Raw genomic sequence first — 23,980 nt, forward strand, 5'->3', positions numbered from 1 at the left:
GCCTGAAATAAGTGGTCTTGTTTCTAAAAAATGCAGTGATCTCATCCTGCTTGTGTGCATCAGCATCTCTCAGAATCAAACCCCTCTTTTATATCTGTTCATACACAAGTAGAGACTTCTACGAAAAAGCTGACCCAGATGCTGAGGAGCCAGCTTATCTCTCTGGCTCTCAAATGTAGTAGATAAAACCAGCAGAATGGCATTGCCTGTGCAAGCAGAAATGAAAAAGTTAGTCGTGGTGGAAGAGGGTTTCATTTTGGGGGGTTCCTTTCATTTTTCAGGTTGGTACTAACCAAGTAATCATTGGGCTCTGCTGTTCTACTGTCTTATGCTGGCTTCTAAAAATCAAGTATTTTCTCTCTTGCTAGTGGCAATTGGTGCAATCTGTTGAGCCACATATTTGATTATTCAAACTGTTGATTGTCTTGCAAAGAAACAGTTTGAGCATCTGCAGCTTCACCTTTCCTCTAATTAGAGAGTTGGTCTTTGGATGTAGGCAGCATTACACAGCCCATGTCGTGGGGGTTGGCGAATTACCTCTGTGTCTGCCCTGTGCATAAACAGCGTAATTATTTTTCAGTGTTGCTACAAACACTGCATTTTGCTCTTCAGACTTAAAGATTTTTTCTTGTCATATGTGAAACTGTTTTGCTTTATTAGAACTCTGGCAGCCCACGGACCTGTGATATATTTTTCTGGAAATACTTACACAGCAAGACATACTTGTGGTTGGATGTTGTCCACTTTTCCCTTAGCAAAGGGCTTCGTTCAGTAGAGGCGCTACAATAATACTTAATTGTTAATGCAAAGTAGTGTAGACACAACACGGTCTGAGTTCCACAGCGGTGGTGCCTGCTGGCATGTAGCATGCAGCTTACTTTCTGAAGGCAGACAGCGTTAGAAGGAACTAGGAGAGTTATATTTAATGTTTCTGTGCTGCGACAGGAAAAAAAAAAGTGATGAAGTGTGATTATAATGAGCGGTTTGCGTTACGGCACATGTATGGGGGTTCACACTGGTGAACTTCTAATCAATTTTATGCCAGAAGTGGTTAGACAAAATGACTGACTGACCAGCATCCTTAACAGTGCTGCAGCTAAGCATTTTGGAATGCTCACGTGTTGTGTTTTGAAACTCTTTGTGTGCACTACATTTTTCCATTTGGTATGAGGCTTAGCGGTAATCAGCTCACTACTAATTAGAAATCATTCTGTGTTCTGAAGCCCATTATTACACAGAATTATCTCAGACCTTAAGAATTTTTACATTCAGGGGGAAAAGCTGCTGCAGTGCCTTTTGTCATGCATTTCCCTAACACTAAATTTGAAAATAAGCTTTTGCTGTTTTAAAGCAGCCATTATGGAAGAAGCAAAAGCCATTATTTTGTTGCGTTTGAATTACTTTCTACTTTCATTTCTCTATTGATACAATCGGTGAAAGTGAGAGGAAAAAAAGAATTTTTATCCTGGAAAATGATTGAGCTCTTTATAATACCGAGGGACTTGCATTTGTCTTTTTAGGAGATCTTAAATTGCTGGTGGCAAGGAAGCCTGAAGGTAGCATCCCATGGAGCTCTTATGTTCCATGTGAACTGGCTATGGAAGTACTTGTTACAGAGCTCAGGATCAGCTTTTAAGTGCATCTAAAATTTTCTGCTGCTAGAATGTAAAAGAAACTTACTACTCAGGGGTCTGGGGAATGTAGGCACAGAGATTCATGTCTACCTTATTCTTGTTCTATTCTCCTGACATTAGTGATATTTTCATAAACAGTTTTTGTTGTCACTGTTTTGAAAAATGAGTCCTCTGAGAACTAAAAGTTTAAAATAACTGTGCAGAAAGCCTCTTTATATTTTCGTGCTGACAATCTTGCTTATGGTTGCAGGTATACACTGTGACAGTGTGTGCGCTGAGGGACAGTGGGGACCAAATTGCTCACTGTCTTGTTACTGCAAAAATGGGGCATCATGCTCTCCAGATGATGGAATCTGTGAGTGTGCACCAGGATACCGAGGCACCACCTGTCAGAGAAGTAAGGACAAAGTAAAACTTTCTATAACCGAAACTGTATTGAAACATGGAATAAGTAAGATATAATAACTCATTAGTTTTGTTAATTGCACTAGGAAATACAATGCAACAGTCCTTAATGGGGTCTTTCAATTGTAAAAATGTATGGATGCACAGAAGGATTATCTGAAGTCAACAAATCTTTCCAAATAGAACTTCTTTTTGTGGTGTAACTGACACACCAGATGACTGTACTGCCATTTAACAAAATCTGGTTAGGCTGGAGAGTTAGGCAGACAGGAGTCTGAGGAGATTCATCAAGAACAAGCGTGGGGTCCTGCACATGTGGATGAATAATCTCACACATCTGTGTCGATTCAGGGCTGAACTGCTGAAGAGGAGCTCTGCAGAAAAGGACCTGGGTGTCTCGGTGGACAGTAAGTTGGTCATGTGCCAGCAGTGTGCATTTGTGGCCAAGAACACTGATGGTATCCTGGGCTGCATTAAAAAGAGCCCCTCCTACACTGCCCTGGTGAGGTCACATCAAGAGTACTGTGTCCAGTTCTGGGCTCCCCAGTTCAAGAAAGACAGGGAAATTCTAGAGAGAATCCAGTGGAGGGCCACAAAGATGGTTAGGAGCCTCAAGCATCTCCCATATGAGGAAAGACTGAGAGCCCTGTGACTTTTCAGCCTGGAGAAGAGAGGATGAAAGAGGATCTGTCAGTGTTTATATATATATATATATATAATGAGCAGGTGTCAAATGAATGGGGCCAAGCTCTTTTCAGTGGTATGCAGAAATAGAACGAGGGGCAACAGGCACAAACTGAAACAAAGCGTGTTTCATACAAACGTATGAAAGAACTTCATTACTGCTAGGGTGGCGTAGCACTGCAGCAGGCTGCCCAGAGAGGTTGTGGAGTCTCCTTCTCTGGAGATATTCAAGACCTGCCTGGATCCTTTCCTGTGCAACCTGCTGCAGGGAGTCTGCTCTAGCAGGGGATTGGACCTGATGATCTCCAGAGGTCTTTACCAACACTTGCAAATCTGTGATAACTATTTTATTCATGTTTTGTGCAGTGACATTGTTATGTTCATGGCTTTTTGAGAAATAAATTAGGTAGGAGACTCAGCTCTAAGGTCAACATTTTCAAATGCAATTGACAATTATTAATTTTATAATGCATATTTTGGCAGGTAAATAAAACATCTGTGAGTTTCAGAAGCTCAAAACTTTAGCTTTCCACTGAATCTGGTAGGAATCATTAGCGTATCTACTGCCTTTTTAGGCTTTCATTTTGAAGCAGTGGTAAATGGCCAACGGCATCAGACATAAGTAAAGGATACCATAGATACACATATTTGCAATTGAAAAATATGCTCCTATATAATTTAAATGCTCCAAGAGAAGAGATGCAGATAGAATGAGGCAATTCATACTGATACAGGAAGGCAAAAATATGACATACAAGTATCTGCCCCCAGGAAAATCTGTGACAGTTTTCTAGCAGCTTAGCTTTCTTTACGTAGTTGTAGTTTACATAGTTTACATAGTTGTAGTTCTGTATGAAAGGTGCTCAGAGCAGAGAAATGCAAGTCCTCTGCAAATGGAAATAGCTGTACTTTGACAGGGTCAAAAAGCAGGGGAAATAAGGCCAAGGTGTGATGCTCTTAGGGCCTCTCCAGAAGAGGTGGAAGAGAAAGAAGGTGTCATGAAGTTAGAATTACCAGAAGATAGGAGAATCAGAAGAAGATGAACAGTCCACAAATGGCAAGATTTCACACTGAAGAATGTTTGCCTTTGATACCATCAAATCCCACATCAGTAGAGCATTAATGTTCCTTAAGGATTTCTAACTAAGCTCAGTAATTATTCTCACTATCTAATCTGTAGAGACCTTACAGTTAATCAGATAACCCAAAGGTAGAGTAAATATAAGACTACTTGTATGTATATGAGGTATTCCTCGTGTTTTGGAACTATGCCTAAAACAAGGACAAACAGCTTCCATGCCTCTGGTGGCCCCAGAGCCCTTCTCTGATGCATGGTCTGAAGGCTGGAAAGACAAAGGTCATATGGATAATTTGGACTCCAATCAGAAAGTGCCTTTTCAGTAAACAGGAAGACCATTTGGCTCTGTTCCACTTGGAAAAGTCAATCTCTCGGGAGAGATCTGGCCACATAACTTGTATCAAGTGTATAACTGAAAGACTTGAATGAATCTGAAATATTGAAAAGGTTCCGAGTTTTTGTCAGTGCTGATTGCTGCCGTGCAACAGCTATTTCTCTTGATGAATCACATAATAGTTTACCAGGAAAAAAAAAAAAAGGTGAGAAGGAATTAGAGCAACCGAGGAAACAATTTTATGCAAAAGTCTTCTTTATTTTTCTTTGTTTTTCTCTTTTAAAATAAATTTTAAGTGCTTTTGGCTAGAGAATTAATAAAACTCTGTATTTCTAATAGCAAGGTCTTTTAGAATTAGCTGATGTGCAGTTTGTCTGTACCATTTAATGACTACAATGAATAACTAAGTGAAAGGATGGCCAGAAAACATTTGCACATTTTTCTCAGTGAAGTGATGGCAATTTGTCTATCAAGTTGGGAAACATGGAAGTCAAGGTTTAAGATGATTGTACTCATCTGTTGATAAAACTAAATCTGTTTTTAAAGTTCTTTAAATATACATTAAAGGATATTCACATTCATGTATGTAGAGAACATATCACATATGGACAAATACGTATACATATGAAGTACACATGCATTTCAAACATAACACAAGTGAAATGTGGCCTGACAGGTTACAGAATGTTAAATACATAGTTACTGATTAGGGCACAGTAAGCTCCTGAGAGAGATGAGAAAATCTTACATGAAGGCACAGCGCTGAGCTGTATGAATACTAACAACCACTGCTGCAACCCTTGCATATTTAGAAAGCAGAGCTAATTGGTAGTTAGGAACAAGTGCACTGAAGAACTCTTGTAGAAAGAGCAGGAATCAATGATAGTTTGTCCTTTCTCATTCCAGTTTGTTCCCCTGGGTTTTACGGACACCGGTGCAGCCAGACATGCCCACAGTGTGTACACAGCAGTGGCCCCTGCCACCATATTACTGGATTATGTGACTGTTTACCTGGATTTACTGGAGCCCTGTGTAATGAAGGTACACCTATAGTAAAGACTCTGTGGGATGCAGAGACCAAACACTGTAATAATTCTCATTCTGTCTACTGAAAGTATAAGGATAAAAATGCTACATGCAGTGGTATGTGCAGTTTATAAATGTAGAATCTTAAGCAGTTTTTAAGCTCTTTAAAATTTGATCCTTAAGTACAAAAAAATACCTTTCTCCAGAACAGTACCATGTTCTTATATACAGTACTTGAATAACAAGTATGTATTATGGGCTTATCAGATTTCATAACGTGTCACTGTACTACTGTACTACGAATAACTTTACTTAATCCAAACATAAATTCATTATTCTTGAACTAATAAAAATATATTATGCTGATTATTCAGTAATTCTAATACTGAAATTTGTTCTCAGTATGTCCCAGTGGCAGATTTGGCAAGAACTGCATTGGAATATGCACCTGCACAAATAATGGAACATGCAACCCCATCGACAGATCCTGTCAGTGTTATCCTGGGTGGATTGGTAGTGACTGCTCTCAGCGTAAGGATCAGCATTTTTCCCTTTATTTTTAATTAAAGATTTATCTGTGTAAATTAATTAAAAGTTTATCTGTGCAAATCCTCTATTTGTTGATAAACAAATACCATGTAAGCCAGAAATTAGGATTTTGTGGTGTATTAGGGAGAGATCCTAAATTTTTCCGTGTTGCATTTGCATGCAATTGGAGAATCCACTTGCTGCCCAAAGAGGAGCTGTAGAAAAAATATATCTGAGTTGTCTCAGAAAGGCAGTGTTAAAAGGTAAGTGGCAATGCTCACAGGTTGTAGCAAGGGCAACTCTAACTGAATTCATTAAGAAAATTCCTTGGTGTGAGTGGTCAAGCACAGCAACAACCCAGAGAGGCTCCGAAGTCCTCACCCTGAAAGAGTCTGAAATTCTCATTGTTGAAAGTTGTTAGAGTATGATATTGCATTAGATGATGCCAGAGGTCTCTTCCAACATAACACAGTCTATGACCAGATTAATCTTGACTGGATAGAGGGTTCATAAGCTATTTCCTTGTCTGTGCAACTATTAGCCATGTCCCAGTAGTGTTGTGTACATCTCATGGTTTATATCCTTAGGACAGCCATATGTGTATCTGTGGTATTTAAAACAACCAAACAACAACAACAACAACAAAAACCCCTAAAACCGACAACAAACTAGCATTGCATAGACAGCTAAAAGCAAGGCTTAGAACAAAGCCAACATTTTCTCTGTCGAGTTTGTATACTTGTCAGTGGGAATGTCCTGGTTCCTCTTCAGATGAAGAATTCTTCTTCATGCTACTAATAAATCTTCTACTATGATTTACTAAGTACTTTTCATTAGATATTTTATTTCTCTCTTTATAAATATGTTTGAAAGATAAGCATTTTTAGCATTGTTCTATCTTACTTTATCTGGATATAGTCTTATTACGTTAAAATCAGTGAAGACTTAGTTACCTGCTTGAAAAGAAGAGCTGGACCCTAATTTTCTTATGCTTCATTGAGTTATGTTATTAAATAACTAGGGATTCTTCAGATGCCTTACTTGATCTATGCAAACCACTAATGACAAGAAAGTAATATCTGAAGCAAAATTCTGAGAGGAACAATAGCTTATTCTGTCAGGTACCAAAATCCAGAGTCTGCAACACATGCATGCAAAAATTTCAATCAAACAATTTTTTTATGAAGAAAAGAAACTGTATAGGACTTCAGTATATCAACATTTAAAAGATACTGTGCTGGGATTTCCAGGGAAGTGTGTTCCTAATAACATGCCTCATAGATTTACAGCATTCATGGTTTGATTGGCCTAAATTAGCTATATCTGTACCAGAACACCTTTGCTGGTTAAATTCTGAGAAGAGTTTAGCATCTACAACTCAGTACGATACCAAAATAAATGTGGGGCCCAAACCTGTGGAAGACGGTAGCAAGACAGCTCTGTTTTTTATGGTAAAATAAGTAGGTACTTGGTAGAGTGTCCAAAATGAGGATATTTAGGAGATAGAGACGTACTTACTGAGTCAGTAGCAAGAAAATGGTATTAGCAGTATGCGTGGGTGTGACTGTTGAGGCTGGGCTCATGGACTAAGACAGAGGCTTTGTATGAAAGCCTTTCACTCACATGTAAAATAATCATTTCATTAATTTCTTTTGGAATTAGTGAATTTTTTGTAACTTCTAACCTTGCACCTGTGTGTGATTTAAGTTCTTTCTTGGGTGACCACTAATTTCAGATGATCAACAATCATAAAATAGGTCAACAAGCATATGCTGTTCTTGGAACACCTTTACTTTTAGTAATGTTCTGACATGAAGAAAATTTTCTTCTCTGCTATCTCAATAGTCACTGGCATTTTTTAATCACTTCACTATTTTAATAGCAGTACCTAGTATCAAATTCATTCATCATAACATTTTCAAAACAATCAGCAAAACTGTATCGATTGATAGAAATATAAAGCAGCTCTCCAGCCATGAGTACTGAAGATTTTTGTCTCTTGTGACTGATTACTTGCTCTGCATTTTTTCAGCTTGCCCACCTTCTCACTGGGGACCAAACTGCATCCACACATGCAACTGCCATAATGGAGCTTACTGCAGTGCCTACGATGGAGAGTGCAAATGTACCCCAGGATGGACTGGCCTTTACTGTACACAACGTAAGTATCCTAACTGTCTGTTCACAGTCTTATAGGTCTAAAAATCAGTGGCAGAATTTCCTTCAGTACTTTCACACTTTATTCCTCAGTTTATCCACCTGCTGCTGAACCTTTTTGACTCAGAAATGCAGTCTCTATGGTTGCAGGGGAAGCCCCTATAAAAGCAGTGGCAGAGTGCCATTGCATTTGGGCTCTCTTTAAGGCCTTCTTCAGAGCAAACAATATTTGGCCACAGGCAGATATCCCAATGTAAGAGTCTGTCATGTGCACATGCACATTCTGACATTCAGGTGCTACTACTACAGATGCATGTTTATGGCTGCAGACCGTAGCATGGTTGCTATTAGCTGTGCAAGTGTTCCTTATCAGGCAGGGTGATGGCTTCATGTTAATTGTTTCCCTCTCCATAACCTCCCTAATAAATATTTTAACTTCGGAGATGTAACAGTTAACATAACAACATAGCACAATTGCTGGCAGAAGCCATGATAGTAGCTTCTGACTTATCTTTGGCTGTGATAGATGTCTTTGCAGATGCAGTTACAAGCAGTGCAGTCACTGAGTCTAGTTGAGTGGCACAGACTATCTGCTTGATAACATTTCATATGACATTTGAGAGGGAAACATTAGATATCAATAAAGTCATCTTCTTTATCATTAATAGTTATATCTATGGCTTCAGGCTGATTTATCTTCAATACAGGCACCCCTACTTTCTGCAATCCGGGCAAAACCGTTACTTTTAAACTAAGGACTGTTTTCCATTCAGTGTCTAAATGCATGTTTTTCATTAAATCAGAAATTACTTGTTTTTCCACAAAAACATGACAAAAAAAAAAAAACTAGAATTGTTTTTCCACAGAATAACTTCATAGTGGCAGGAAGGAACACATGCATTATAGTGCCATATGGATGCAGCTCTGGAAGACGTTCAGTTTTGGTTCATTGTCAGCTATCGTGGTTATTTTGCTTCCTGCTGGTGAATAATGATCTCTTAGCAGCGATATGTCTTTGTCACATTGAAATGATATCTTTGTGAGGAGCTGTGTTACAATATGTTATTATTTTTATTCTTGTATGCCTCAACATGAGCTGTGAACACTGGATAACGTGTCCAAAGGTTCACTCATCACTAAACAGACTCCCTTTTCTGGTTCACAAAGTTCCCTCTTTCTCCTTAAAGCATGAAGTCCTTCTTGCTACCTTTTTCTGATTGTCTGCTATTTTCACAATTTGCAATCTCATTTTTATGTACTTGCTGCCCAGTATTTTAAATCCCTTAAAACAGGGCAGGTCTTGACCTGTTGTGTTTACAGATAGTCACATTGAAATGACATTTGAATATTTGAATTTTATTTCTGGAGCATCCGTCACTCCTTTTTCTCTCCCTCTCCTTGTATTGCAGGATGTCCCCTTGGATTTTATGGGAAGGACTGTGCACTGATATGCCAGTGCAAGAACGGAGCCGACTGTGACCACATCAGTGGGCAGTGCACCTGCCGCACAGGATTCATGGGGAAGCACTGTGAGCAGAGTGAGTAGGAGCCTCGGTTTGTCTTGATAAAAAATACCAAACCCTGAGGCTGAGCTTCTGTTGTTTTAGCTGGCGTTGTGATGCAATCTCTTGGCTTCAGTGGGCATTTTAACTGGGCAGGAGCTTTGGGAGTCAGACCTGGGCCTTTTCTAAATAGATAAATCGCAGAATTAATACCTATTAAGACTGATTATGATAGTGGTGCTTGTTTCTTTCAATTTGTAGCAATATTTGAGAGGTATCTGTAATACATAATGCATAATTTAAAAAACTGACAGTTATGAATGTAAAAGTAACAAATGAATCTGAGTGATAATTATTAGCATAAAGCACAATGAAAATTATTAGGTGGAAAACTAAAGATAAGTAGTACCACATAAATCCTAGTGGATACAGTTAATCTTTGCAATGTGTCTTTACACTCAAGTGGATTATAAAAGCATAACAAATGGTATTTTATTTTCTTACATGCATGATTCTTTACTCGAGAAAATTAAGATTAATACCACTGACATCAACTGTAGTATAATGTTGTGCAACATTAAAAGAATAATCAAGTTCATAAGCACAGAACTCTATCAATCTAGCTCTAGCTAATGTAACAGAGTGAGTGGCGGTCCAATATTTCAGGCATTATTGCAGTGCAAAGCAACCCATTGAACACAAGTCCTACGTATGCTTATTTTACTTAATTACTGTTTGGAAGGTTTAAATTTGTGCTTGGGATCAGCACTGTGCACAGGACTTTTTGATAGGTAAAGGAGAGTAATTATCTACAACACCTGTCACACTTGGCACTACTGTAACTGAAAGGAGAGGAGGTTACTATGTGCTGAACTGTAGACACACTTAATTCCCTCAGCAGTAAGCCTAGTTCCAGCTTCAAGAAATGTTATGTAGACAAGGACAGCTGCGGTAGATCTGCAAAAAATAAGGAAAGAAAAATACAACTACAATAAGATATGAAAATTTTGGAAGTGTGTTTATTTCAGTGAAATAATAACTGGCGCTGTGTAATTATTAGTTTTTAAACCTCATTCTACTTTGATGATGTAAGATGTTTCACTTCAAAAGTGGAGTAATGTTTGGGAAAAGATAAAGATTTTAAGAGCGTCATAAGTGTCATCATATCAAAATGTTATTTTGAATCTTATAAAAATATTATTTGAATACTTTGGCAAGACTGCCAGTATTACAGTGTTTTACAGATTTTATATTTATCCCATAATTTGGTAATAATTATTATATTAATTTTTCAACAGTATTCAACATGTTCTTACATTTCTGAATTGGAACTTCAGTTTTAAAAATTGACTTTTCATTTCAGTTCAGCCATTGAGTTCACTAGTTCTAATCTGCCCAGAGAGGTGGTGGAGTCTCCTTCTCTGGAGATGTTCAAGACCTGCCTGGATGCCTACCTGTGCGACCTGCTGTAGGGAACCTGCTTTGGCAGGGGGGTTGGACTCGATGATCTCTGGAGGTCCCTTCCAACCCCTACAATTCTGTGATTCTGTGATTCTGTGAATGTAATCAAGAGAAAGAGAAGGTATATTGAACATGAAATTATCCGCATTTATCCAGCATTTATCAAGACTGCAAGAAGGTTCTCTGGCATCTATATCCCCGTGAATTATTATAAACCAGGAATACATAAAAGATTATGTAGACGAACAAATTAATGCCTTTACAAAATTCCTGAGAGACTGAGAAAGTTGAGTCTCAGAAGGAGGAATACCGCCCTTCCTGAAACCATCAGTACTACATTAATATAACAATCTACCTGTAACAGAGATGGGCATACAAAAGAAGTAATTATTATCAGTGTATGATAATTTAAATGCAGTTTCTTTCTCCCTCTAAATTTGCGCATATGTATACATGCACAGACAAATGCACAGAGGTCCTCTTAAGGAAATCTTTCTAGTGTATCACTGATAAGACATTGCCATCTGCTGGCCATATACACAGACATACATGGTCAGACAGAAGCAACTGGTAGCAGGTACGGTGCTAGGTCCGTAATGTACCACTAGGTACAGTGCTGTAGGTCTGTTACACTGAAACATTCCAGAAGCACTAACTATATCTGCTTTTTCTTTGTCCTTGTGTCATCTCATTTTGTACAGAATGCCCTCAAGGTACATATGGATATGGATGTCGGCAGATATGTGACTGTCTGAACAACTCAACCTGTGACCACATCACAGGAACGTGTTACTGTAGCCCAGGCTGGAAGGGGGCCAGGTGTGATCAAGGTAGAGCCTAGATGTAGTCAAATTACTATAACTGTTTGCTGTAAAACTTAGTCAACCTATTAGATGCCATTTATTGCCATTAAATTATTTTTATGTTCAGTATGTTTCAGTAGTCTGCCACTGAATTATATATATTTAATAGATTTGTAAGTATTAGATACCTCAGAGATAGTTTATTGGATCAAAGCACTCAGGTGAAGATTGCATGAAATGTTTTACAGTGCTGCACTGTCCAAAGCTGCTGGTAGAGCGTATATTACTCTGTACTTTTGCCTACAAGATGTTCTCACTTTTTCAGCTCTTTCTGTGAATCATAAAGTCATAGCAATGGCTTGTGTTGGATGGGATCTCAAAGATCATCAAGTTCCAACTCCTCTGTCACAGGCAGGATTGCCAGTTGCTAGCATGTACTAGGCTGCCCAGGGCCCCATCCAACCTTAAACACCTCCAGGGACGGGGCATCCACAACCTGCCTAGACAGCCTGTTCCAGTACTTTACCACTCTCAGTACATTTAATCCAAACCTCCCCCTTGTCCTTTCACTATCTACCCATGTAAAAAGCTGATTTTCCTCATGTTTACAAACTCCCTTTAAATACTGGAAGGCCACAGTGAGATCTCCCCACAGACTTCTCTTCTCTGACCTGAACAAGCCCAGTTCATTCACCCTGTCTTCCTAAGAGAGGAATTCCGGCCCTTGGATCATCTTTGTGGCCCTCCTCTGGACTTTCTCCAAAAAGATGAATGCTTGTCCTGAAGGCTAAGGTTGTTTTTGCATTGGTTTTGGATGTCGCTCTATTTTGGCATTATAAAATACAGTTAAAATTATCAGATACAGAAATGAAATACCATCTTCTGCTCCTGACACATAAACCACTGAATTTATGCAATATATTTTCATTTCTATTTGTATTTCAGCTGGCGTAATTATAGTAGGAAACCTGAACAGTTTAAGCCGTACCAGTACTGCCATCCCTGCTGACTCCTACCAGATAGGGGCTATAGCAGGCATCATCATTCTTGTCCTGATTGTGCTGTTCCTGCTAGTGCTGTTCATCATTTACAGACATAAGCAAAAAGGGAAAGAAACAAATATGCCTGCAGTGACCTATACTCCGGCAATGAGGGTCATCAATGCAGATTACACCATTTCAGGTAAATGAGATTTGGAATAGATTTTTCCCTCTGCCTCTTGACTTTGAGTTTTCAGCCAAGTTCTGAAGGGGTTCTGCTCTTAAAAGGGCTTCAATGTGCATCTCATCTTTTTCCGTCAGCGAGGGCTGCAGTGAGCAGGAAACTTTTTGTTCCTATAGAGTGTCTGAAAATCTGCCTTGGAAGCCTACCTAGAAAGACAGACTGGGGAGGGTTTCCTTTTTTGGGAAGAGGAAGACTGCAATTCACTGCTCCCTATGGCCCTTTGCCAGCAGAACAGCACCTAGGATGACAATGCTGGTGGTGAACCAGAACACCGGAATACTGGAATGCAGTTGTAGGCTAGCGAGACCTTCCTGCTGCTGCCAGAGATGGGGTTCAGAGGGAGCATGCTCCAGCATCTGCAGCCATTTAATTTGTTGTGTATCACAGTCTTTGAATCTGTGCATTTAGTACTAGAAAGCTGGCATTCATTGGTAAAATATGTTAATTGCTGAATAAAGGATCACGTGACCATATACCTTGCTTTACTGTATTATGTTTTTCTGTGTTAACCAGTGGAAGTATAGGTTTTACTATTCCTCTGTGCCTAGCTTTAAACAGACTTGGAAAGCGTGAGAAAAGATGGTATCTGCTGAGACATTACATTTGATGCCAGCGGATAGAATGTGGAAAGACTGCTGTAGCTAGCTGTGGTTCTGTAAAAGGCAGAGAACAGAGCTGCTCAAGTCTGAGACAGATGAAGAGAAGGAGCAATGCTTCTGAAATAGAATGGGAGTTTTCAAGCTATGAAAATGCACATAAGTTGGCATTAAATGGATAAATGATAATGCAGGCAGTGCTTTTGCAAATAACTGTAAAGGAAATTGGCAAATAAAGAAGCTAGCAGAAGCAGTTGCTAGAGTAGAGAAGGATGTACCACCACAGGTAGTGGTAGAGTATAAGCACAAAAAAAAAAAAAAGTTGCTGTAAAGTTTAGGGTAGAAGTGTCCATAATTAGAACAGTGCCATGATTACAGCTGCAAAAGACAGCAGGGGACCACATCTGAAAGACAGGTCAGCTCGTGACATTTGAGAATGCTCTTTGGGGAAGGAAGGACACAGCTGGTCTCTTACTGCCTTGTATCTCTCATTTATTCAGAGGTATGCCACATTTTTATTCAAGAAATGCTAGACCAGTTTCTGAAATCAGTGCAGCACTATGAAAAATGAGAAAGATACGATGCTTTATATTAAGTTGTTTGTTTTTCTTTTCCTTTTCAGAAACCATCCCTCATAGTAATGGTGGAAATGCTAACAGTCACTATTTCTCTAACCCCAGTTATCACACCCTAACACAGTGCACTACACCACCTCACATCAACAACATGGACAGACTGACACTGGCAAAGGTAAAGCAGAAAAATTCTATGTAGGTTAGCCACTGAATTATGTAACTGCATCCCTTGTGTCTCTCATTGGATTTATTTTGCTTTCCTTGATTATTACCTGGTAGAATTCAGCAACCCCCACCTTAGTTTCAGGTTCCATCATCTATCTTTCTTTGAAATAGGCAAAAAACAATCAGCTATTTGTGAACCTTAAAAATGTGGAACCTGGAAAGCGAGGCACCATCATGGACTACACTGGAACACTGCCTGCTGATTGGAAACATGGTGGCTACCTCAATGAGCTTGGTAAGAAGAGAAAGGAAGAGAAAATATTAGTATGGGATAGAAAGCAGACATTTTCTTCGACGTAGAAAGTGTTCTTCAATCTCTGAGTATCAGAACTGATTTGTGACACTACTAAATCTGTTTGTTATGCCAGGCTTGTCAGATTGTGTAAGGTTCAGGGCTGTGGGTTTGTCCTTCCTTTAAGCAATACCCTCAAAGATGAAAAAAGTTACTTATGAAGAACAGTCAATCAGGCTGATGTCCTGTGCAGATATGGTATGCAAAATATCTCTTTTTTTAATATTAAAAAAATTATTAATAATTGGTGCCATAATACAAGGGTATTTTACAATAGGAGTCATCTTTGGCAAAATTTCAGATTCTTGATATATAAATTTGCATGTATATATATATATATATATATATATATATATATATATATATATGCCCACCATACAGAATCAATGCTTTAAAAAAGGTTTCTCACCATGTGAGCTTCCTATGCAAATTCTAGGAACATCATCTAAGTTAAGCCTCCTGTTAGCCAAAACTGGGGCATCTTTTTCTTTCTAAGAAGAAAAATTCCCAAGAACTGTTGAGTTATGGTATCTTGCTTTTATGCTGTCTCTTGACATCTTTTCATTCTTTGCCATTCTCCTAGATTTCACTGATCATGATCTCTGACCAGTAAAAATTTTGTAAGGGATTTTCAGTGCCAGTATAATTTAGAGTACCACTTCTGGTAGAGTACCTTCATTTCTGGTCCTTAGTAATATTCAATTCTGGGAATCAGATCAATAGTGTGGAACCATAATTCTTCCTCCTATGATACTTTTCATACCATAACCGAGTCTCAGACCTGGATTTTAGAAAAGGTTTTCAGTTGTAATTTTGCTCATCTTTACATTTTCTTAGTTAAGAGTGTTTGTGCTAGCACACTAAGCTATGTTCAACCTACTGCACTGTACCATCAGTAATATACTGAGGACTGGAGGATGGGGTGAGTAGCTTGGGTAACTGCAGGCTGGTGACCAGAACATTAGTCTTAGCAAAAACAGCTAAAATGAGAACTAATTAGTAAAATATGGGATAGGAATACAAGGTATTGTTTAAAGATTTCTCAAATAGTGTATTTCCATTCTTCAAAACTATTACTTTTGTTTATAGAGATACTATATAGGTGATTTGGGGCTTGTAAACTTTCTAGAGTAGAAAAGAAGGCTCTGAATGGATTAACAACTGGTTAAGTGTCAGGTCTTGGAAGAGAGTTGTCAGTCATTGGTGACCATTGATGTTTATTATTAAGATTAATATTGAGATAAGTCTGCTTCAAGTAGAACGTGGCAAAGCTGCAGACCTAGACACTACAAGTTTAGTCCATTCCCCCAGGTCAAGGAACTGTAACAAGATGACCTTGGACAATGCAGTGGGAGTGATTAACCTTGGAATTGTAATACTGAGAATTTGGAGTGAAAGTTCCATGCTCTTAGGGTTTCTGGTCGAGGCGGAGTGTTACTGCAGTAGGTATCGTATACCAAAACAAAAAATATATTTAATCAAACAGTAAATACTAGTTTCACTGAGGAGTAGCTGCAGGAAATGTCATGGCCTGTGTCATATGTGATGTCCAAGTGATAATTTAATAGTCTCTTATGACCTTCCTTATTCAGGGAACTACTGAAAGAATGCAAGCAAATCGTAACAAGCATTTGTAATCCTTTGACTGGGCTTTTTCACAGTGCTTATAAGAGAATATTTCTGCTAAGCTAGAAATTAATCTCAAAGCTAATTTTAAAGCTGTAGAAGCTGTTATATAATCACTTTTATTTTAAATCTATTATGTTTTTTATATCATTTTTCTCAGGAGCTTTTGGACTTGATAGGGGATATTTGGGAAAATCTCTGAAAGGTGAGGTTTATTTTCTGATGCTTCTAGATGCTTCTGATATTCAGTTAACTCTTCTAAATCGTCTTTGGTTACAAGCCTGCAGCACCACAGTCTTCATGCTTACTGCAGGCATTTGAAAAGCTTCTCAAAGTAAATCTGAAACATGCTGAAACATGCTGCTGCCCTATGCTCCCAGCACCTCCTATCACCAAAGGGCTACAGGAGCTGGCAGCAGACAGCACCTGCCACAGCACTGGGACACTTGCAAAATTTCTGCACTATCAAAGGGACCAGGAACTTTAGGTATTTCTCATTTACGCAAACATATTTCGTGGAATCTTCTGAGTTGGAAGGGATGCTTACACGCCATCTGGTCCAAATCCCGTACAATGTACAGGAACACCTACAGCTTCATCAGGTGCTCAGAGCCCGTACAAGAGTGGAACAGTAGAGATGTTTTCACTAATTTCTTTATAAAGATTTTAGAGTGTTACGTCTAGTTTAAATACTCATTTATAAGTAACTTTTTAAAGCTCAGAATTAAGGAACATCTGTACATTGGCAGAGCTTTGTAACAGTGAAAATGCATTTTGCTCTGTTTAGTAGCAAAATCTATCCTACGTAGAGTGCTTGAGAGAATAGTATGTTTTTCTTTTTTCAGACCTAGTTAAGAATTCGGAATACAATTTAAGTAATTGCTCCTTAAGCAGCTCTGAAAACCCATATGCCACTATAAAAGACCCACCGGCTCTTGTACCAAAAAGTTCAGAATGTGGATATGTTGAAATGAAGTCACCAGCACGCAGGGACTCCCCGTATGCTGAGATCGCCAGCTCTGCTTCAGCCAATAAGAACGTTTATGAAGTTGGTAAGTAGCAAATCTGCTTCCAGATTTTGAAGGATTAAAATAGACAGCACAAGGCTCTTTTCCTTCCATTAAACTTAATGAAAACATATGAGAAAGCACACACAAAAAAATGATGGCTATCCAATTCCATTTTCTGCTCAAAAGCTGTAACAGCAAACTGATAAGTGATGTAATTCACATGACCATCATTTGAAGTATCTTCAGCTCTGTTCTATAACCTAGAGCTACCTCTGATTTTTCTTAGTTTGAAAGCCTTTCTGTAAAGAACAGCAGAACATATGCTTAGCATTTAACTGCAGTATAATTCAACTCTGGATTAGGCTGGTAAATAATGAATACAGATAGATTTAAGTGTATGGGAGGGATAGAAAAGGTCTGTTTCATGTCCTCAGTAAGAAAAATAAAGCATTTTCATCCATAGAAGTGGTATTTTACTAATACGGGTCTCATGTCATTGCTGTATTACTGATGCTAAAGAAAATTTTGGAATTCTGTGAACAGTTATTATCATAATGATCTTAGGACTAGAATGATGTGTACGTCACACATTACAAGACACCGCTTACCAATATCTGCACTGTGCTGATAAGGATTTTTATAAGATCTAGATTATAATCCTTTGGGTTTTTTGTTTTTTTTTTAGTTTGTCCACACACAAAGATCAGATGTTGTCATAAATATACTCATAATTATACACTGTATATAAATATATAGTAGGGCTCTGATGCAAACTGGGAGGTGGTTAATGCAGAGCTAAAGAAGTTTAATATCAACTTTTGTTTCTGTACCTTCATTTCAGCATGCAGCATGATAAGGAATCTTTACATTGAAGCAAAAAGAAGGGAGTATTTTGTAACACAACCTAAAATGAAACACAGTGCCTTCTGTTTGCCATTTCTCATGCTGTGTGTTATGTGTTCTCTTTTATCACAGAACCAACAGTGAGTGTTGTCCAAGGAGCATTCAGCAGCAATGGACGTTTCAGCCAGGATCCTTATGACCTTCCAAAAAACAGCCACATTCCGTGTCACTATGACTTGCTGCCAGTTCGAGATGGCCCCACATCCTCTACAAAGGAGGTTGGCAGTGAATGACTCCAAAAGCTGAAGTGTAGCACAGGGGATTTTCAATGGGACAAGTGGCATAGTTGTGCTCCTTCCTTAGTTTACAGTCATATTTGGTTCCTAATCTGTCCAGCAGAAAATTGCCGTACATCAAAAAGGAATCTCAACATGAGGTTTATATTGCGTATAGAAGTGACACGTGGACGAATGCCACACTTGGGAGACCCTGATTGTTCATTTTTTTTGGTGGCAGTTACTTTTATAGAAAAAAGTGTGCAACACATCTATACTGTAATATGCAGGCGTAAAAATCTTAGTTTGTAGATCAGTTTTGATAACAGATCTCACTTCAGCTACTTTAAATATAGACTACATATTTGACATGTTTCAAATATTCCCAGGACAGTTTAATTTACCAAATGCCATTTCATACAGGTTATGAGTTATGTGGAACAAAAACCATCTTGCCAAATTTTACCTTGCATTCTGCTCTTTAGTCAAGACATACATACTAAGAAATGAGATCAGATAAAGTAAGCACAACACTGCAGTTATTTGGGAAGTCCATCATCAGATTCTTTTGTCCCTTACTGTTGGTGGGAATACTTTATTTGAATAGCTTTCAAGATGGTAACAGCATTGCATACGTCAAAATTATATGATGCCTCAAGATCACTGGGTACTCCAGACCCAGCACCAGTCCTCAAAAAATATTTGCTACACTTCAACTCCACACGTTGCTGTTCTGACCACTATTTCTACCAAACACAATTAATAATCCATAACATATCAGTAATTATTTCATAAAATATGTAAATTAAATCAGTTTATTTTTGTCAGTGGACTGAGTGTGTAAGGAGTGGAAAAAGGTGATGATTTATGTAAACCGGAACTTGCAAGGAACGGTTTACATTTTATAAACAGGTAGTAATAATTACTGTAATATAGTAGGGTAAAAGCAGTAAAATGTTGTGATTTTTTTTCTTAGAAATAACTAAGCAATCTCTGTGCATACTTGCTAAAAGGCACCTTTTTTATAGTTGATGTATGGAAAAACATGCTTAAGCTGGTCTTTTGCATCGCTAATAACGTGACACGTACCCTTATTCTTCATTAACTTCTGCCTCTATTTTTAAGCTGTATGTCTGTATTTCTAGTGATCTAGCTTGTAATTCCAAAAGTATTCTATTGTGTGTCCATCTTTTTTCTCTTGCATTTTTGCCAAGTGGCCTTTATTTCGTCTGGTTAAAGAATCCTCTGGGCAGAGGAAGAGGATTAAAGTAAGGATAATGTCATACTGATAATCCAGGAGGCAGTTAGCGATTACTTAATAGATTATGAATTGAATTTAATTGGAAAAATAAAATATCAAGGTGTTTTTGTTGGGGATAATTGTAAGAATGCACAAAAAAGTGAAAAATCAGACTCTCTCTTCGAAGTTTAGATTATTCTGTTGACTGTGTGGATGGAGACCAACTTTCCAGGAGACTCCTTTCTCTATGATCTACATAATTCATCAGATTTGCCCATGTATCTATCCACTGAAAGAAAAGCGTTCCCTTAGCGTTTTCAGGCAGTTTAAAAATAAAATGGTTGATATGGACTAGACATTCTCTTTCATGGAAAGATACCTTCAGAAACCAAAAAATCATATTCTCAGCCATAGCAGTATTATTTCTAGCTGGTAGTATTTTCTAGCTTGCAGTGATGCCATCAGCTAATGTGCTGGCCATGCTGATGGCTCACCCCAGCAGTCTCCTCCACCCCCCCTCAGTTCTAGCTGTGTAGCTTGTTGTAAGTTTTCTCCATGGATTGATGCTTCCCTTGGGAAAGGATGTAGGTGGTTGCATCATGTGATATGCAATGGGAAGCATAATGTCATTCCAGTCTTCTTTCTGCATTAGGGCCACATTCTGGCACATGAGACCTGTGATGTGAACAGGAGTTGAGAGTGTCAATGCAAAAGAAAGTCAGGTGGATGAAAAAAATGAAACAAAACCAGCTTTTGGACCTGGTTTTGGAGCTTTTGAAAAAGAATCCCAGATTTGAAATGGAAACACCATTTATTCTTTTACCTCACCAGTTCTTTTATTTGTTGTCACCAAAGTGTTGATAACTGAAAACTGCATTCAAGATGTTGTTACAAGTGTTTTCCAGCCTGATAAAGTATATGCCTGTTTGCAGTGCCCTCTAATATTCCTGCTTCTTACTGACTGTAAGCGCTGTTTTTCAGTTCCTTGCACACTGTTGGTCTTTGCCAGCACAAAGATTAAATGCAAGGTTTCAAAAGCCAGTCACCATTTAATCCCTCCATATTGGCTGGATTTGTGTGCATACAGGTACATGTACTAGATACTGTACTACATACAGGCACTAGTGGTACATACATGTGTTTGTACTGTGGGAAACATTTTAAAATAGAACCTCTCTTTGAAGCCATGATTAGAAAATGCTGTATTTGGCAACTGTGAGCTCACACTCTGTGAGCTTACACTTTGTAAAATTTGGAGACCCTTAGATAAATTCCCATCATATGAAGTTATTTTTTTTTATGCAACAGTGAATAGCTCAATAAATGATTTTTAATATTCTTGAAAATTTTCAGTATGTCACATATCCTCAAGTGATATATCGAGCCAAACATTCATGAGAAGAGATGAATTTCTGATAATACTGCCATTGGTGTATGTTCCAAATATACACATAATCAAAAACAGCTTTCTGTATGTGGGTATGGCGTCAGCTTAAGCTGACTGAGCTGTCTTTGCAGTGACTCTAGATCAAGTAAATGACTTGTGAATTTACTTAATCAGATGATCCTCGGTAGACGCAGAAAAAAGGATAACCTGCAAGGGTAATCTAGTAAATTGTTATCTATTTAGCATTCATTTGAAGGGAAAAAAAAAAACCAACAAAACACATGGAACTTATGTTAGCAGTCCTGTCTCCTCTACAAGTGTTAGGGAAGCTTGCCCCAGAGTGCACGCTGCTGTCATTGTAAACACGATTAAAAACTTAGTCCTCCTGATTGCCATGGTCCCTTTTGCTGATTCATCTGTGCTCTTTAAAGAGCCTAAATACATTTGAACACCTACACTATATTCTGGTGGGAACTTACTGAGAAAGTTGATATAATAATTTTACAAATACTGACTACAGAGAGAATTGGCTTCAGCACAGATAGGAGTGGAAAGAGATGCATTATCTCTGGATGTTCACATTGTAAGAGTGAAAACTACAGCACTGAAAATGGAGGTAGCTGACCTCTACTAATATGGTTGTTGAATGAAGTGCAAAATTCTGCACAAGGGTAATAGCTGATTTTAGAAGTGTGTAGTGAGTATAAACATTAGGTTTTAAATAGTATAGGTGTGTTAATTCTAGTCACTTAGAAACATAATGAACCTCAGTGGCTTTTTACTTTATCAAAGATTTTTAGTCACAGCACACTGTTACACAGAAATGTTGTCCTCATCTTTTTCTACCCAGACAATTCTCATTAGTTTTAATTGGAAATGCATATGCAGATTACAGAGGAACAAAGATTTTGTTGTACTTTCTGCTGAGACAATCTGCAAAATCAAGTTAATATTGAAATTAAATAAAAAATTAGAAATGGGGATGTATTATTTAAAATATGTTGAATTTTCAAAGTACTGTGAAAACAACTGGATATTTTAATTAGGTACTTCCAAATTTTAAAATTCTTACACTGAAGCTCTAAAATCCAGACTGAAGAATACAGAGCTAATTTTGACAAAAATGCTTTATATTAAAGATTATACATATGTAGTAGTTTAAATGACTGAAAACAAATGTGTGCATGTTTATTAATTGCCGTATATAAAATCTTTCCACTTTTGGTACACTTAAACTAGTGCTAGAGCACTGAACCTAACTCTTCTATTTTCAGTTTTTTAGCCCGCAGGACTTCACTTTGAGAAGACTGAATTGTAATATATTCTTAAAGAATACCTATTGAGTATGTCTGGCTTCTTTTTCTTAGCTGTAACAAAAAAAGTGTTTTGTTGTTAAAATATATCTATTTTCCAAAGATGACTGATGTTCATCATTTTGTCCTTCACTATCATTTATTTCACTTCACATATTTGTAGGTTAACATAATAAAGTTTCTAATGAAAGATGGGAAATGGTTGATTTTTTCCTTTTCTTTTTAATTTAGGGTGACTTTTAAATTGAATGGAAAACATAATCTTATCTTTGCTGGACTATCAAGTAATGTAGTTTTTCCCTCTTACAAAATCTAGTCATTTTTTGCAGAATGCTTTGCAGAATGGCAAGGCTGATTTTGGGTTTTAAACTGCTGAACTTTTCTAACTGTTCATACAGGAATTAATTCTGTGAATTGGGCAGTTGTTTCGAGCCTGTTTCTTGTAAAGCTTTATCCTCGAAAAAGATGCAGAACTGAAGTGCCAAAATCAAGGTGTTCTTCCTTTTCTTAGGATAATAACCATCGACTGATCATTGCAAAGACAAAACTGAAGTACAAACACGAGAGTAGTGGGAGACAACATACTGTCCTTCTGTTGGTTTTTTTTTGTTGTTGTTGTTATTGTTTTTAAACTTAGACTCTGTAGGATGAACCTGAAACACTGGTCACAGGTTGTGGTGGTGTGGTGTTTAACTGTAAGTTTGTTCAAGAATGAAGGATTTGACAAAAGAAAAACTGGTTCAATTAGGTTATGGCTTAAAGTAGTAGCTAGCTACCATAACACCTACTCAGAAGACCATGCCTCAGACGTGCACTTACTATATGAGTTACCCTGATTACTTTCAGGAGTCTAACTAGCAAGAGAAAGTGAATACTCTAGTTTACCAAGAGCCTTGAACACACTTAGTGAACTGCCTTAAACAAGATAGCCAACAATAAGAGAAATGCCTCAAACATATTTGCATGTGTTTTTAAAAATGACAGAATCTGATAATAGTTGTTTAATTACCTGATCAGCACCTTAAATTTCTGATCAGAATGAGTCTGCAGATAGTGACTAAGGATGCTCTGTACCTGAAAAGTGAAGACCATTTCATTGTTCTGGTTGTCGCTGTTACGAGTCTGTGAAACAATAAGAATGAAAGCAATTCCAATAGCATTGTAGTTAAAACCTGCTTATTCCAAAGGATTGTTGAATGGCTTCCAGTTATCAAGATTTGTCATTATTCAATTCCATATTTTCAAGTTCAACTGGGTTTCTGAGAACTCCTATGTCTTTGCATAAGAGAAGTAAAATCTTATTTTTGGCTTGCAAAATGTTTGTGTAGGGAGCTACACCCTTGAGTTTAAAAATCTGTCAACCTTAGGAAATTACTGCATTTCTGTAGCTGTGGGTTATTTCAAAATACATGTACAAATTGAAACTAGCTATAATTTTTAGATGGCTATTAGAAGCTAGAAGAAATATTGTGAATTTAGAAGTAACTTAAAAATATTGCTTACATAGCTGCATTTTATAAAATGTTGTGGAGGGTACATAGTCTTCAGGGAACAATTCAAGGGACATGAAGTAGTTTCTTTCAACTGTTTTACATTATACAAACACATGCATGAAGGGTATTTGGTCACTGTTTGAAGTTCTCTACTAACCACTCCCAGACAACGTACAGCACTAGCTAAAAGTATGTGTATCTATTTGTCTAATTATTCAAGGAAAAAAAAAACCTAAATAAAGATATCCATTCTGCACACAAATGCATGT

At 37.8% G+C, this 23,980-nt stretch overlaps 1 protein-coding gene across 1 annotated transcript in view; it reads left to right on the forward strand.

Moving 5' to 3' along the window:
* MEGF10 (multiple EGF like domains 10) overlaps positions 1–18,296 on the forward strand; it is a gene marked incomplete at both ends in the record, with an annotated part of 66,609 nt that extends 48,313 nt beyond the window's left edge. The window contains 12 exons of the mRNA XM_079548682.1: positions 1,885–2,031; positions 5,042–5,176; positions 5,564–5,692; positions 7,722–7,850; positions 9,256–9,384; positions 11,511–11,639; positions 12,558–12,794; positions 14,055–14,182; positions 14,344–14,467; positions 16,311–16,355; positions 16,996–17,202; positions 18,136–18,296. Coding sequence (XP_079404808.1) covers positions 1,885–2,031; positions 5,042–5,176; positions 5,564–5,692; positions 7,722–7,850; positions 9,256–9,384; positions 11,511–11,639; positions 12,558–12,794; positions 14,055–14,182; positions 14,344–14,467; positions 16,311–16,355; positions 16,996–17,202; positions 18,136–18,296 — 1,700 coding nt within the window. The remainder of the gene's footprint in view (positions 1–1,884; positions 2,032–5,041; positions 5,177–5,563; positions 5,693–7,721; positions 7,851–9,255; positions 9,385–11,510; positions 11,640–12,557; positions 12,795–14,054; positions 14,183–14,343; positions 14,468–16,310; positions 16,356–16,995; positions 17,203–18,135) is intronic.
* Between the last annotated feature and the right edge of the window lie 5,684 nt (positions 18,297–23,980).

Source organism: Tetrao urogallus (assembly GCF_951394365.1).
Source record: "Tetrao urogallus genome assembly, chromosome: Z".
NCBI lineage: Eukaryota > Metazoa > Chordata > Aves > Galliformes > Phasianidae > Tetrao > Tetrao urogallus.